Here is a 16,249-nt window from a genome sequence, read left to right as displayed (position 1 = left end):
AAAAAAATTGTTTTTCTGAAATTTTAGACATTTAACGTATTTAAAGTATTATAAATGCAATCTCTGACAGGACTCTGATATAGGGGAGTATAATCATCAGCAGTACAGTCACACATTTATTACAGGTCTATACAGGGTCAAAATCAACAAAATACAAGCTCACACTAGGGTTACGCAAAAGATTTAATCAAATAGGACAAACATACAAAAAGCATCACACAGACTTGCATAAATACATACATTAACATTTTATATTAAAAACCAATATATGTCAACATACAGGCATGTAAAGCATGGTGAAATATAATTGAGCTTCTGTGTATCTGATCTTCCAGAAGGCTTTGGTGCATCTTTTAATGTGACATATCAGAATAATTATGATGATGACTGATCACTGCAAACAATATTGTAAAAATGTATTTTGTGAATTAGATTTTTTCCCCCATTTACATTTATATACACAAAATCAAAACCACTAAGCCACATGAAAACACCACAGTTATTCAGTAATCTCTCACATGACAGAACAATGACAGCGTGTGAAGTTTATTCTCACCGTCACTTTGTGTTTTTATCCACTAGAATCCCACTAATCAAAAATAAACCAGATTGCACACTTGTTCATATCCCAAATTAAAAACACTGACAAATCAGGGAAAGAGTAATATTTTCACAACATTTAGTCACCAAAAGTATTTATCATTTGCAGTCCAACTGAAATGGTAGAAAGCTTCTCCCACACAGTATAAAAATAATAAACCCATAAGCAGTAAAATATTTATATGCTCTAAATAATGGTAATCTTTCAACAGTTCAACGCTATAAAAATAGTTTAAAAATTATTCAGTAGTGAATTACTCTAGAGAATTATTTTCCTTTAAAAGATCATTCAGCAAACAAAACTAAATGGAAAACAAAAAACAAAAAAACTCTTTCATGGAGAAAAAAGCATTCTACTTTGCAATGGATGTTAATCAGAGGTTTGGAACAAGAACAAAACCAAGATCATTTTTGTGTAAAGGTGGGAGATTTTAGTATTTATCAAATCTAAAGTCCTCCAGACATCTGTTAGAGAAGAACCAGCACCAACTTAAATTCCCAGAATTAGCTCTGCACCACAAACAAACCTCTCTGTGTGTTATGAAGGCCACGGGGGAAGTTTCTATGAAATCTTTGAATCTGGGCTCTTTCACTAATGCACCGAACAAAAGCAAACCATTGACTCCATTTGGACCCAGTTCTGCAGCCAGATTTAGGCACTTGACCTACAAACTTAATCCGAAAAGCAGGTACTGTATGATTTCTAACTTGTACACACAATACCAAAGTAACTGGGAGAGAGCAGCGAGTCCCTTTCATATTATTTGGCAACTGGTACACAGCATCTATATGATCCGACACAATGTGTGTTAAGACAGGGTTCAGAAAATAAATGAAACAACAAACTGGCAGTTTGAGTCTTGCTTTCACACTACAAAAAAAAAAGATTAACAGACGGCCACTTTTGATTGCATGCCTACAGTTTTATTTCTGCTCTTAGGCATCAAATGCTTCAATGACCAATTCTTTGAAAATTCGCAACATGCATTTTCACGACATTTCAATGGGGAAAAGAATATCAAACGCTCTCATCACACTAATAAACACAGGTGCAAAGAGAGCAACGGTGCTCAAACCCAGAAAGAACTTCTACTGTTGTCAGTTTAAGGACACTTAAAGAATCGTATGGTTTCATATAAACTACGTGCTGACAGACACGGTCGAGCGCAGTTAACAGATAACAGAGCAGATCACTCAAAAGCAAGGAAAAGGCCACAAAGTGATGAAAGAGTGATGTTTCAACACTTTTCACATCAAAACAGAGCTTCAGGGCTTCATAAACTTCTGTATAGCTCAGTATACATGCACTTTTAACTTTCTCCTGCACTTAAAACCTCTTCAGATTTTTTGAGAATTTAAAACAAAAGGCTGGCTTTCATTGCGTTGAAGATAAAATCCACACTTGCACAATGTCATAGTAAAATCTCTTATAAGCTCCAAGGCTTTTGCAACTGAAACTAAAAGCGTTATTACTTTGATATGTTTTATGGATTATATCGATAACCGTAAAGTATCAATGATAAGCACCAAGGTCCCAATCTTCAGTAGCCCCTCACTGCAGAACACAAGACCCAGGAGGTGTGGTTGGATCCACATCTAGGGGGTGAAGACTGGTAGGTTTAGGGGCGGAGCTGGGTGCGTAGAGATGAGTGGTCCATATAAAAACTTAATCACCTCATTATTCAAGGTAAGTTTATGGGTGGGTTCAGGAGTGGAGATGTGTGGTTTAGGGGTGGAAATGGGTAAGTGGAGATTGGTAAATTTAGGGTGAAGATGAGTGGGTTTTTACAGGTGGAGATGGGTAGGTGGAGATTGCTAAATTTAGGGGTGAAGATGGGTAGGTTTAGGGGCAGAGATGGGTAGGTGGAGATTGCTAAATTTAGGGGTGAAGATGGGTAGGTTTAGGGGAAGAGATGGGTAGGTGGAGATTGGTAAGTTTAGGGGTGAAGATGGGTAGGTTTAGGGGCAGATTTGATAGGTGGAGATTGCTAAATTTAGGGGTGGAGATGGGTAGATTTAGGGGAAGAGATGGGTAGGTGGAGATTGGTAAGTTTAGGGGTGGAGATGGGTAGGTTTAGGGGAAGAGATGGGAAGGTGGAGATTGGTAAGTTTAGGGGTGAAGATGGGTAGGTTTAGGGGAAGAGATGGGAAGGTGGAGATTGGTAAGTTTAGGGGTGGAGATGGGTAGGTTTAGGGGAAGAGATGGGAAGGTGGAGATTGGTAAGTTTAGGGGTGGAGATGGGTAGGTTTAGGGGAAGAGATGGGAAGGTGGAGATTGGTAAGTTTAGGGGTGAAGATGGGTAGGTTTAGGGGCAGAGATGGGAAGGTGGAGATTGGTAAGTTTAGGGGTGGAGATGGGTAGGTTTAGGGGAAGAGATGGGAAGGTGGAGATTGGTAAGTTTAGGGGTGAAGATGGGTAGGTTTAGGGGAAGAGATGGGTAGGTGGAGATTGGTAAGTTTAGGGGTGAAGATGGGTAGGTTTAGGGGCAGATTTGATAGGTAGAGATTGCTAAATTTAGGGGTGGAGATGGGTAGATTTAGGGGAAGAGATGGGTAGGTGGAGATTGGTAAGTTTAGGGGTGGAGATGGGTAGGTTTAGGGGAAGAGATGGGAAGGTGGAGATTGGTAAGTTTAGGGGTGGAGATGGGTAGGTTTAGGTATATGTAAGTTGGGAGGAGTTGGATCTGGATCCAACCACGCCCCCTGGATCTTGTGTTATGCAGTGAGGACCATCTCCCAAACCTGGCCAGTTAGGCTCTTTAATAGTCCTGGGTCAGCATTTGAACCCTTCTACAAAAATGGATATCAATCCTTACAGAAATAGACCATCTAAGCCTGCAGGTGGAGCCATCATCTAATCACCTCAACCACAACACCAACACACAACAGCTCCACCTCAAACATTGTCGATACAAATTATAAAACGATTATCCTCGAACAACAACATTCACACGCAAACGAGACACTAAATTCATTATCAAAATGTAAAATCACACAGCTCAGGTCATTTAAAAGCTAGGTAAAACGATTGGTGTAGCAGTCCTTCGCCACCTCAGCCTCTTCATCCTGGGGTTTCTCACTGAGCTTCATAGTAGCGTATAGGACTGAGGGGCTAAATGTGAACAGTTAACAAAGGACACTTCTCAAACGCTTCGGTCCACACCGTGTGTTTCATAGAAAGCGCAGAAATCACGGTGAATAGGATTTAATTGTGTTCAGGGCTGGATAAATGCTTCAGAAACTTTTTTGTCGATCAGATCCTGGACATAAACCACACAACTCAATGAGCAAGTGTCAAGCCAAGTGCAACATCTTCCCTTCACGTCAATCACAAAACCCTCAGAAAACATCTCAGTCTTGCTAAAAGTCACAAGCATATGGATATAATGATTGATTATAAATCTAGAGTTCATTTTAAAGATGCAGACAGGAAAAACAGGAGACAAATAAAACCTGAACCATGCCGTACAACTAAGTTCTTTAGTTTGTTCCTGTGGTTCTTTTTGCGGTTATCAAATCCGTTTCTTTTCTAAAGTTCAGAGTGGAAACAGAGCATCACATTTTGGGCACCTGCTCTCGGTTTCCTCTTACGAGGCTTTAGATTTTCTTGCTCTTGGTGATGTCTTGTCATCTGGTTTCATGACTCCATTGACTGAACCCCCTGTCAAAGACAAATTAAAAGATAATTTGGTTAAGAAAACACAATGACAGAGATTTCAATGCCAACACAGGTCTGGTGCTTAAGCTTTTTCTGGTAGTAATTTTACAACCCAAAAGGGAACTAATATGATACATCCCACATGAAAAACAAACAAACTATAGTAAAACTATAGTAATTTATAGTAAATCACAATAGTAGCAACATAGTAGCAATATACTAGCAACCAAATAGCAAAACCCTAGAAACCACCCCAGGCACCATTGCAACCATCCATCCATCTATCCATCTATCTATCTATCTATCTATCTATCTATCTATCTATCTATCTATCACTGAAAGACGATAATACCTTCAATACATCCAAATTTCAAAGTTTTCAGACTAAAACTTTAAACGTTTTTTAAAACTTTCTGGTCCGGCTTCCTAAAGCCAAATTAAAAAAGTGTGTCAATTTTTTTAACCATATTATAGTAAAGTAATATAAAATTAATATAAACAAATTCCTTTACCCAATACTCTTCTAGGTTTTCTACAACTATAGGGTAATATACTAAAATACTAAAACTAAAAGTATACTACAGTATTTATAACAGTTGATCAGTTCACTATACCGTAGTTAATACAGTGTTAATACACTTTACTATAGTATGGTTCAAAAACTCTATAGTATTTACTATAAATTACTATAGTATTTTTTCATGTGGGATGCTCCAAACATTCAGGTATCTACCATTATCTCGCCTAAATGGACACGAGAACCGAACAGAGCAGGTAAAGGACTACATAACACCAGGTTCACACTGTGTCTGTGGTGTGTATTGTTTCTGAGCCCATGTTAAAAGATCAGAGCGTTCACACTGCACATGGTAAAAGATGCGAAAAATGTGAACAGAAAAGGTTAGAAATAGAAAAGTGTGAAAATAAAATGTAGCGTGTGAGCATAGAGAGATTTGTGAGTGCACAGGACACAGTTTGAGCGAGAGGGGACACATGTTTTAAGTGCGGGCACTCTCTCCGGGCGAGAGTAGCGTGTGTCAAAGGAAAGGAAATCCGCTTGCGAGCGGAGAGATTCACGCTCATGCTAGCGGTGGGTGATATGAGCTCAAATTTAGGACTGGGTGATATATCTAACGATATGATCATGCGCATCCAGTCAGTAAATCTGGTTCAATGATTTCCACTAAATCGCCATCACCTGCTTTTAAATGGGGCGGCATTTAATAGACAGAGCCATAGATCACTGACAAGCTAAGCAATATCGCTTTAATTATCCCAGATGAATCGCCTTCGATAATGAACACAATTGAAACAGCCGACACTTGCTGAAGCAACTCGTTCTCTCAGCTCGGTAGCTCAACCGATGATACACTGCACTCAACTTTTTTAATGCACAGAAACATTTTTGTGATATTATAAACCGTTTTCGTACACATTAATAATGTTGTTCTGTTGTTTGTTGCTTTTTGCACATGTAAAATTAATCCCCGGGAAACAAATGTTAATATTTTTAACGGGTCACTGACACTTATCCTTTCTAATTTAATTAAATTCTAATTGAAAATAATCTTGTCGCTTAACAGTTAATAATCGTTTAAAGGGCATCAGTTATCGGATACATAAATAGAAATATTGTAAAAGTAAGGGATTGGACATTTATTTTATTGTGCCACTGTTTTTTTTTTTTTTTTTATTGCAAACATGCAACATGAGGTAGGCTTGTATGAATTAAATTAAATTAAATATTGTATGTTTGAGTTGGCCAGTGTTTGCAAAAAAAATTTCTGTTGGGCATCCTTTTGTAGGGAAAAATATTTTCAAGTACACCCTCGATCTCTTTTTTTTTTTTGGAAAGTTACTTATGCTCACCAAGGCTACATTTATTTATTAAAATACAGTAAATACTGTAATATTGTGAAATATTGTCAATTTAAATATCTATTTAAATGTTTTAACATATAGGCCACTGTGTTCGTGTGATCAAAGCTGTATTTTCAACATCATTCCTCCAGTCTTCAGTGTCACATGATCTTCAGAAATCAGAATAATATGATTATTTACTGCTCAAGAAACATTTCTGAATATTATCAATGTTGGAAATAGTTGTGTTGCTTGATATTTTTGAGAAAACATTTTTTTCACGATTCTCTTATGAATATTTGAAATGGTCTTTTGCAGGGCTGTAGCTGGGGTGAACATGTTTAATTTGTATGTTTGTTCTGTTTATTTGTGCCGTTTACACAATTTTTACGATTTTTCAAGTTTGTAGGTGTCCAGGTACAGAACCCGAATAATCAAATGTAAAGTAGCACTCTTCACACACACACACCCCCCCTCGGTGCACACCGCGTCTCCATGAGCATGAGTATCCGACTGTTGAAAGCAAGTTCGCGAAAAGTTGGTATCTCGATCTCGTGAAAACCTTCACACAAGTGGTATACAAATATTTTACAGTCTGAATATAATTTTGTCAGTGTGTTAATGTCGACCTGAGAAGCGATTGAGCCTTCTTTTTAGAAAGTTAACTAGTCAAACCCACTTTAAAAACTAAATTAAAACTAAACCGAATTTGAAAACAAAAAGTCAAAACGAAATAAAAATTAAATGTAATAAAAAATGCAAAACTATAATAACCTTGATTCAGACACCTTCAACATTTCTCACATTAGCACAGTTTATTTGCTATAGTTTAGAAAATGGTAATAAAATATGATAAGAACTCAGAGTTAAACTGTGTCAGGACAGATGAATCATGATAATGTCAGATGACTTTGATAGAAAGGTGTGTAATGAATTATAATTGCGCACAGAACACTGCGCGGGAGCTGAAGTCTTCTTCTGTTTGCTTGTTTAAACTGTGATTGGTGTTTGTTCTTTCAGATGAATGAGAGCTGGGATCGGTGTTGTACTCAGTTGAGTTTTTCTGCATCTGTGGCGAGGGGGGAGGGGCCGAGAGGCGTGGGAACGAGGAGTGAGGCCAGGTGTAGTGATTGGAGATGAGCTGCACCTGCGCCCCACCGCCAGTATCGAGTCCCACGTAGGAGATGGAAGGATATAAAACTGGAGCGACGACCGTTAAGGACGAGAGAGGACCAGGCCTGGGACATTATTTTATGTTTTGGTTTTTATTTGTGCGCGTCAGTCGCCGTGAGGGGCTGACGCGCTGTTTTGTGTTTATTTTGAATAATTAAAGTTTCATTTTGATTGTGTGCGCCGGTTCCCGCCTCCTTCTTCCCGATGAGTACAAAATGTTATGTCGTTACAGCATCTTTTGTCTGAAACCTTTAAACTTTAAGGGCCCTATCTTGCACCCAGCGCAATTGACTTTGTACACCGACGCATGTGTCATTCCTATTTTGCACCCGCGCAAAGCGCGCTTTTCCCTCCACAGAAGCACGTCGCTAAACTAGTGAATGAACTTGCGCTCCCTGGGCGGTTCAGCGCAAAAAGGGAGGCGTGTTCTGGCGCAAACAATCCCTGGTGCTATTTTGATGTTCCATTAAACAATTGCGCCACTGACCAGAAAAAACCTAGTCTAAAGTCAGTGGCGCGTTGTTCATAATGCTATTTTAGGGGCGCATGCTTGACGATAATGTATAGCGTGCACAACTCGCATACACTTTGCTCATGTAATCTACACAGATGCAACAGTTATTTCTACAAATCATAAATTCTTAGACTAAAAAAATATTAACACATGAGATGACGGAAATCATGACGCTATTTTGGGTGGGTTTCTCCCATCCCCATACAACACAACTTCAGTGTCTTTCACTGCTCTTACAAGAACATCAGTCTCCTCGGCTGTGAACCGCTCCTGGCGTGCGCCTGGTAAATACGCCATAATAATAGCAATCCATAATGGAACTTGCGCACCTGCTTTTAAAGGGAATGTTGGATGACGCTCTGATTGGTTTATTTCACGTTACGCCCAAACCACACCTATGAATAATGAAGCTACTTCAGACCAACCCACTTTAGATTTGCGCCGGGCGCAAGAGCCATTTATCCCGCCGGGAAAATAGCAACAGCGCCGAGACCCGCCCACAAAGTTACTTGCGCTTCGCGCTTTGACACTTGCGTTTCAGATCGTTAAAATAGGGCCCATAGTGCAACACTTGTGAATAGGCTGAAGAGTATGGTCTAGAGTACTAAAGATAAATAGGGTTCTTTCAGAAAGTTTTCTAATCTCCATGCCAAATCACTTTCAGGAGAGACTCACCCCGAGAGTCCTTCTTGCTGGGTCTGCTTTTCTGGCCGACAGCTTTCTTCTTGCTGGCTTGGATTTGAGATTGTTCTCTCCACTTCTTCAGCTGGAAATTGATGAATTTCCACATCATCCAGGCCTGGGTCAGGCAGATGGCTGACAGGCATGTCATCCTAAAAGAGAGACCATCATTCAAAAATACTTCAATATAGCTTCAGAATATATCACATTTGATTCCTACCCTCATTGTTCGATGCTTGGATGGGAGGGCTGTCTAAGTCACATCACCTAACCATTGCATATATGTGACCCGTCACGGAAACCAGTGACACAAGTCGGCAGCACAACTTTCAAGCAAAATGAGAAAGAAGTGTTTTTTTTTTTTCAAAATTGGTGATTTTCGTTTTTTTGCAGAATCTGTTAGTTGATATCACAAAGAAGCCTCTCCGTGTTTGCAAAAGCAGTATTGGCATATTTAAAAGTGTACATTTTGAGGTTGAAATCAGGTTGTTTGTCTGAGATTCTAGCACACAGTTAGGGGCGTTTCATTGTCTGTCTGTATTTCCATACTGGATAAGCCGGCTTTTGTTTCTTTTGTTATTGCCCCCGCCCTCCGAGGGAATCAATCAATCAATCAATCACCTTTATTTATATAGTGCTTTAAACAAAATACATTGCGTCAAAGCACTGAACAACATTCATTTGGAAAACAGTGTCTCAATAATGCAAAATGATAGTTAAAGGCAGTTCATCATTGAATTCAGTTATGTCATCTCTGTTCAACCTTGGTTTTTTTTCTCCATTCTGTCACTGATGGAGTTTCGGTTCCTTGCCGCTGTCGCCTCTGGCTTGCTTAGTTGGGGTCACTTCATCTACAGCGATATCGTTGACTTGATTGCAAATAAATGCACAGACACTTTTTAAACTGAACAGAAATGACATCACTGAATTCAATGATGAACTGCCTTTAACTGTCATTTTGCATTTTTGACACACTGTTTTCCAAATGAATGTTGTTCAGTTGCTTTGACGCAATGTATTTTGTTTAAAGCACTATATACAAAATAAAGGTGATAATCAGTCAAGCTCAAAGTTTGCATCACTGTTTACATGTACACTAGGGTATGCGTATGCACATGATGAGAATTTCATCATCAGAGCATTATATGCCTGTACTGTACATGCACCGTGTAAGGGTTAGGAACTGGATGCAAGCAGAGTATGGCTGTATCTAAGACACGCTGTGCCATCTACTGTTAAAGAGAATCGCAATGCATTCGGAAAAATAAAGTAAAAATGCAGAATCAATCCACGAATTGATTTACTGATTCACCCCAGCACATAGCTACACTACTGTACATGTAAAAAATATATATATATATACTTTGGGCTTAGCAGTAATCTTATCGGTTCTTTTGTTAATGTTTCATGAAAAAAAAAAAAAAAAAAAATCAACCAAAACACCCCACCCCCTCGATTGTTTTTATTTATTTATTTTTAAAGGTGATGTTCCTCCTGTTGTCTTCTGTGTTTTGTTTGAAACGTGTTTTCTGTGAGCAGGTTCAGTTCATCATTCTGACTGCTTGTATTTATTGACAAAACTGTATAGATGTGAAATACATTTGAGAATTGAGGATGCAGTGCATCGTGATACTGAATGGTAAGACCAATGTAGGTTCACACCCCACTACATAATGTATTTGTCTGCTAAATCAAATAAAGGACTTACCTGACAGTCAGCACATTAAAGTTTCCCTCTGCTAAAGAGAATCCCTGATTATCAGTGCGGGACAGGCCGAAACCAAACGTCAGGACAGAAACGGTGAGCGTCAGGAGGCGTGTGATGACGAACAGCAGAGCCCAGAGCGTGAACCTATGAGACAAACACACACACACACACACACACACACACACACACACACACACACACACACACACACACACACACACACACACACACACAGGCCAGGCCTCTTAACAACAGTCTGAACAAGATGAAGATCTCAGCAGAGGAAGGGAAGAAATCATATCCAATGCTAAGATTATATGGCAACAAGCACAATGTGAGAGTTGGAGACAGGACGTGAACGAACCCCTTCTGCTTGTTTTCATCACTGAAGTAGAAGAGTCGTGAGGCGTGGAAGAGCAGCTCCACCAGATAATGTGGCACCAGAAGAACCAGCCCCAGACGGTGGAGACTGAGAGAGGACACACAGGAGACCGAGTCACTCCTCAAACAATCAGACACTACTCCTGCACTCATCTACCATGCACGGCTAAACTAAGACCAGACCTTCAGATGCTGCAGAGGTTTAATACAGCTCAGAGGTGAATTACATTTGCACTGTATTTAATACACTCTATTAAGTGTTTTTTATATATATATATATTATGAAATGCTAAAAAAACAACCTATGAAACTAAAACCACCAATATCAGCACTTAATGAGGAATCACCGAGTCATCCATTCAGATTCATTTAAAGAGCTGATTCATTTGTTCAGTGTTTAATACAAGTATGTGTTGCTTACAGATGCAAAACAATTCTGCTGTGCTTCATTAAGAAAGTTTCACTGACAAAATAAAGCATGAACATACTGCGTCTAAAACGCAAGTCAAAATATTAACCTTTGTATCAAATCAATGACATTCACAATCATGCTGATATCTGAGAAAACAGCACTTCTGCTCAAGTGATACAGTACTGTATTGTTTAACTTTATCCTTTTATATAAATATAAGACAAAACTCATGTGGAGAGTGCACGCCGTTTAAACAACACTTGTGATATTATTGGCGATGATATATCACACAGCCCTAAGCTGGAGTCATGATCTCGGGAAAGACTAAACATCAAGACTTTACCAACATTCGAAACATGATCGCTCTCTTTTCAGAAAACCTATGAGAATTACACCGCTTTTTAATCTAAATGGCAACACTTTTGCTGTTCATTTTCACTGTTTTCTTTTTAAAGAGACACCCGAGCTCTTAAACTAACAGCTTTCGGTCTACCTTCATTATAAACGCAAATAAGAAAACACTCACTTGAGGACGTAGGCACCAGTGATGTGAAATATATAAAGGCAGATGTAGTAAAGTTGACGTGGGATGTCCTCCTAAAAACAAAAATACAATTTCAATTTAATAATGTATAACAACAACCATATTGTATATTGTTATACTGTAATTATACAGTACTGTGTCAAAGTCTTAGGCCACTAGTATTTCACCAACAATAATGTGTTTAAGTCAGTTATTTCTATGGTTATTCAAATAACCAAATTAAACCCATTTCTGTTGGTGAAATACTATGGGCCTAAGACTTTCACACAGTACTGTATATATTAGAAACCATTTCTGTCAGCTTCAAATATATGAGGCAAAACACTGAGCCTTACCTTTCGTACTTTCTGGAAATACAGCTCAGGAAGAGCATGGAGCCAGTAGGCAATCTGACAGACATAGAAAAACTTCACCTGGAAACTAAAAGACAGAAAGAGGGCTGTAGATTAGCTTGTGATCCGCTACGGGGAACATAATGTGTCAGACACTAATACAAACAGGTTCCAGTTTGAGTACTCTGTTTTTCTGGGTTGTTTGGATCATTTAATTACAGGGCATTTACTGTAACTAGGGTTAGTGATCTGAATAAGCACTTAACCAAAACTACTGAACTTCCATCATCCCTCAAAACATGTGATTTATCCAAGTGAGATGTGCTAGTTTTCTTAGGGATTGGACTTCTTTTAGATGGTTGTTAGAACAAACATGTCACATGACTTCACACTCACGCCATGTGGATATGAGGATAACCTTCCCAAAGAAAAGTGGGGTTTGTCACAAACTCCTCCTGTTGATGAAACAAACAGTGAGTTAGTGTGTGTCCAGAAGAGAGCAGGGGTGTCCTGGGACGCCGCGAGCACATCTCTTACATTGGTGAGGATGCTGCAGCCCCAAACGAAGGAGAACAAGTAGAAGGTGGCCAGCTGTCCCGACTCGTTGAACTTGCTGTGCTTGGTTTTGGACAAGTGCAGCCGACGATTGATTTTCTGTGGAAACACAAGCAGGTCACCGCCTCAAGAGCTGAAGAAACCATTCAAACGAGCTTCAAGTACCTTTATTTTTCTCTCATGCCAAAAGCATTCGGTTATTAAGTAAAGCTCATGCTCCATGAAGATATTTGAAAAATACTTTTTTGATTAGTAATATGCATTGCTAAAAACTTTTTTTTTTTTTTGCACCAAATAGTTGTATCTCAGCCAAATAGTTTCCTCCTAACAAACCACACATCAACGGAAAGCTTATTTATTCATACCTTTCATAAACTGACCCTTATGATTGTGTTCGTGGTCCATGGTCTCACATATAAACTACTGTTCAAAAGTTTGGTGTCAGTAAAAAATTTGCCATTATGTATTTTCTTGAATAAGAAATGACCACTTGTGTTCAGCGAGGATGCACTGAATGTTTAAAAAGCTACAAAAGATTATCATACCAATGTCATTTTGAACTTTCTATTAATGACAATTACGCACTGATAAGAATTAGAAACGCTTCTTGAGCAACAAATCTGAATATTTGAAGGAGCTCTTTTAAACTGTTATAATATTTTACACCAACAGTGTTTTTAACTATATTTTTGATTCGATAAATGCTGTGTTGGTGAGCATTCATACACATAAACATCATGACAAAACATACGTCTTTAATTATAAATTATGCAGTCAGTCTAACAATCAGTCTAATAATGGTCGAGAAGATTTAATTAATGTCTAACATTGTTAATTGATGTCAGCCAGGGCTCGAGCTGGTTATGTCTGAGGAGACCTGGTTTTGAGCTTCAACTGTGAGCTTCTGTGCAAAGGACTTCTCATAGTGATCAAGAAAAGGTGCACGATCTGAAACCGCAGAGAATCGGTGACATGACTTACGTCCAGTATGTACTCTTGAATCAGGGCATGAAGGATTATGGCAATGAGCAGGTAAAAGAAGACCGTGGCCATGTCCTTGGGACCGTATCTGTAGTAGTTGACAGACTCAGGCTTGTCCTCTGCATCTGAACAAAACCAAGCGGACAGAATTACAGCTCATCTCCACTCATTAGAGACTGAACTGGAGCACCTGCGAGACCTGTGCTGTCCCGACATTTCCTCTTATCACACACACAGTCACATTTCCACAACCGAGGAAGCCTCTTATTTAAATCTGCTCACGCGTGGACCCTGATGACTGCACCTAGCAGTTTTATTTTAGTACAAGCGTGACTGAAAGATCGAGATCGTACCTGTGTCCAGGCTCTGCGTGACATTATACTGGACCGTGATGAACATAATCGCAAATTTTGCTGTCACCTGCAAAAAACAAATAACTTAATTCATACAAGTATACACAAACATATTGCAAACGAGATGCACAAACCACAAGTTTAACAGCCGCGCATCAAACAGTTCCTGCCTTTACTGATACAAACTACAGCAATGCTACAACAGAGCCAGACTTCAGCTGTTATCATGAAGCCAGACTAAACGTAGAGGTGGTTTAGCAGGTCATAGTCCTGTCTGTACGAGGAAGCACAGTCAGAGCATGTGATCAAGCGGCTTTATGCTTTCATTATTTCATCCAGCATGTTTACTGCTGCTGCTGTTGAACTGATACTAAAATAAGACTCGTCTCGTCTACTAAGACTGGAATTACTGGAAGAGCTGTGATGTATTACACTACAGCTACAGGGACACTATGGGTTAGTGTAGCATAATACAACAGACTGCACTGACGCATAATATCATGTGATGATCATGTTTTTACACGAGTCTAAGAGTCAAAAATAACCCAAAATGTGACAATCATGTCGTTATTTCCGAATAAAAGTAATAACCTTAAATGTGCTGCATATATTACTATAGGAAAATAACGTTTGGAAATGTAAACTGATATTGACCTGGTTGATTTTAATAGTAAAGATGAATATATACTCAATAACAACAGCATGTTATCATACGAGTTTAACGTTAAAACCCTCGAACATGATGGCCATGTTATATCTTGCAGATTTAATACTAAACAGACATGATTTCATGTTGTGTTCTGAGTCTATGCTGGAGGAGATCATCACCTCGAACATGAGTCCCAGCAGAATGACCATGGCCACACACGACACCATATCCGCGTGATTCTGGAGCACGAACTCGTGGCTCAGCACGGGAGGACTCTTGCTCTTCTTTCGGAAGCCCATCGCTCTTCTCTCGCGGGGGACCACGGCTCCTAATCGGTGCAGAGACGCGCAGCTGAAGCAGAGCTCGGGGAAATCACTCTAGTCAGTCATCAAAGCCCTGCTACACTCACATCCGCGTACGACGTGTGCCGGAAGACGTGAAGCGCGCGACGAAGAGCGCAGGCGTATTAAACGTAAACAACAAAAAAAATAATATATATTTTTTTATAACTTATTGCAAATTGTACATAACAAGACCGGAAACATCCAACAACATAAGGCACATTCACCAAAAATAATACAAATAATAAACATGAATAATAATAATTATTATTATACTCAAAAATAGCTACAATGAGGTAAGAAAAAAAAAACATCGGCACGAATCATTAGAAGTATGAAAAACACATCAAATAAAAATTAACTAAAATAATAAATATTTTGAGATAGAGAGGCAAAGAGTTGCTCAGTTTAGTTTTTTTGTTTAGTATTTAAAGTCACCATGAAATCATAATTTTAAATTCCTTTTTTTATGGAATACTGCAGTGTTTATTATAAATAATTTATCCGCGCACTTCATATATTTTGAATTATTTCATGTGCCCTCATAATCTTGAATCAAAAACGTTAACCTCCCCTCCTCCTCTGCTTCACTTCATAGAAATCAATGTATTCACTAGTGTTGACGCAAGCCATGGGGCAGTACACTACAATTAAAGGTTGAAAGGATATTACGATATTTCCACAACATTTCTCCTAGGAAATTGCAAATAATTCCGGTGTTACACAAAATTCTGTGGCCATCGTATTATGTGCCCCAGGAGGCGCTGTTTGGCTTGAACTCGAGCACACAGCAAAATTGGGTACGCAAACAGCGTACAGGTTCATGGCGCACCGGGAACGTAACTGTCAATTTCGTACCGCCCCTTTTTAGGCGAAAATAAACTAGATTTCTGATAGACTTCCATACAAATTAGCGGCAAAAAGCAACGTCCTTACGTACACAGCCGTCAGACGAGAAAAAGAATCCGACTAAACATGTCAAGGAATTGTATGCAGATACTTGAGTAATTTTTCTTGATTACTGTAGCCTACTTAAGTATTATTTTGGTGGATTTGTACTTTACTCAACTACAATTGAAACTGACTACTTGTCCTGCTTTTACTTGATTACATTTCTGAAGAAAACACAGTACTTTTTACCCCTTAAAATTTTATTTAATCTTGAAAAGTACATTATATTTTTATTTTATCTTATGCACATTAAATATGGTAAACAGCTCAAATGCGTGTGTGAGAACTAATGATGATTGTTTTCATGCATCAAACACACATTTCTACTTCAGTTATGACTTTCATCAGGTAACGTTAAATGTCTGGCTTCAAAAGTTCACCACCAAATCTGAGGAAGCATATTGAGGCAGCAAAGTTGTTTTCCCGCCCAAATAACTTTATTCATTATTTGTTCTGTTTTGATAGAGCCATTAGCTATGTAATATATTAGCTCAATGCACATAAAATCAGTGATGAGGATTTAAATACAATTAATATATTTGTGGGATTTTTTTAA

At 38.8% G+C, this 16,249-nt stretch overlaps 1 protein-coding gene across 1 annotated transcript; it reads right to left on the bottom strand.

Moving 5' to 3' along the window:
• Positions 1–165: 165 nt before the first annotated feature.
• On the bottom strand, positions 166–14,838 carry LOC113040993 (translocating chain-associated membrane protein 1-like). The gene is made up of 11 exons (XM_026199236.1): positions 14,581–14,838; positions 13,753–13,819; positions 13,400–13,524; positions 12,401–12,517; positions 12,260–12,318; positions 11,867–11,951; positions 11,514–11,584; positions 10,559–10,663; positions 10,195–10,338; positions 8,481–8,638; positions 166–4,261 (listed from the first exon to the last, which is right to left on the bottom strand). The coding sequence occupies exons 1-11, from the start codon at positions 14,698–14,700 to the stop codon at positions 4,188–4,190; spliced, it is 1,125 nt and encodes a 374-aa protein (XP_026055021.1). The 5' UTR covers positions 14,701–14,838; the 3' UTR covers positions 166–4,187.
• Between the last annotated feature and the right edge of the window lie 1,411 nt (positions 14,839–16,249).

Source organism: Carassius auratus, chromosome 23, assembly GCF_003368295.1.
Source record: "Carassius auratus strain Wakin chromosome 23, ASM336829v1, whole genome shotgun sequence".
NCBI classification, from domain to species: domain Eukaryota; kingdom Metazoa; phylum Chordata; class Actinopteri; order Cypriniformes; family Cyprinidae; genus Carassius; species Carassius auratus.
Note: the sequence above shows the minus strand (reverse complement) of the source record. Positions and strands in the feature narration are given on the sequence as shown.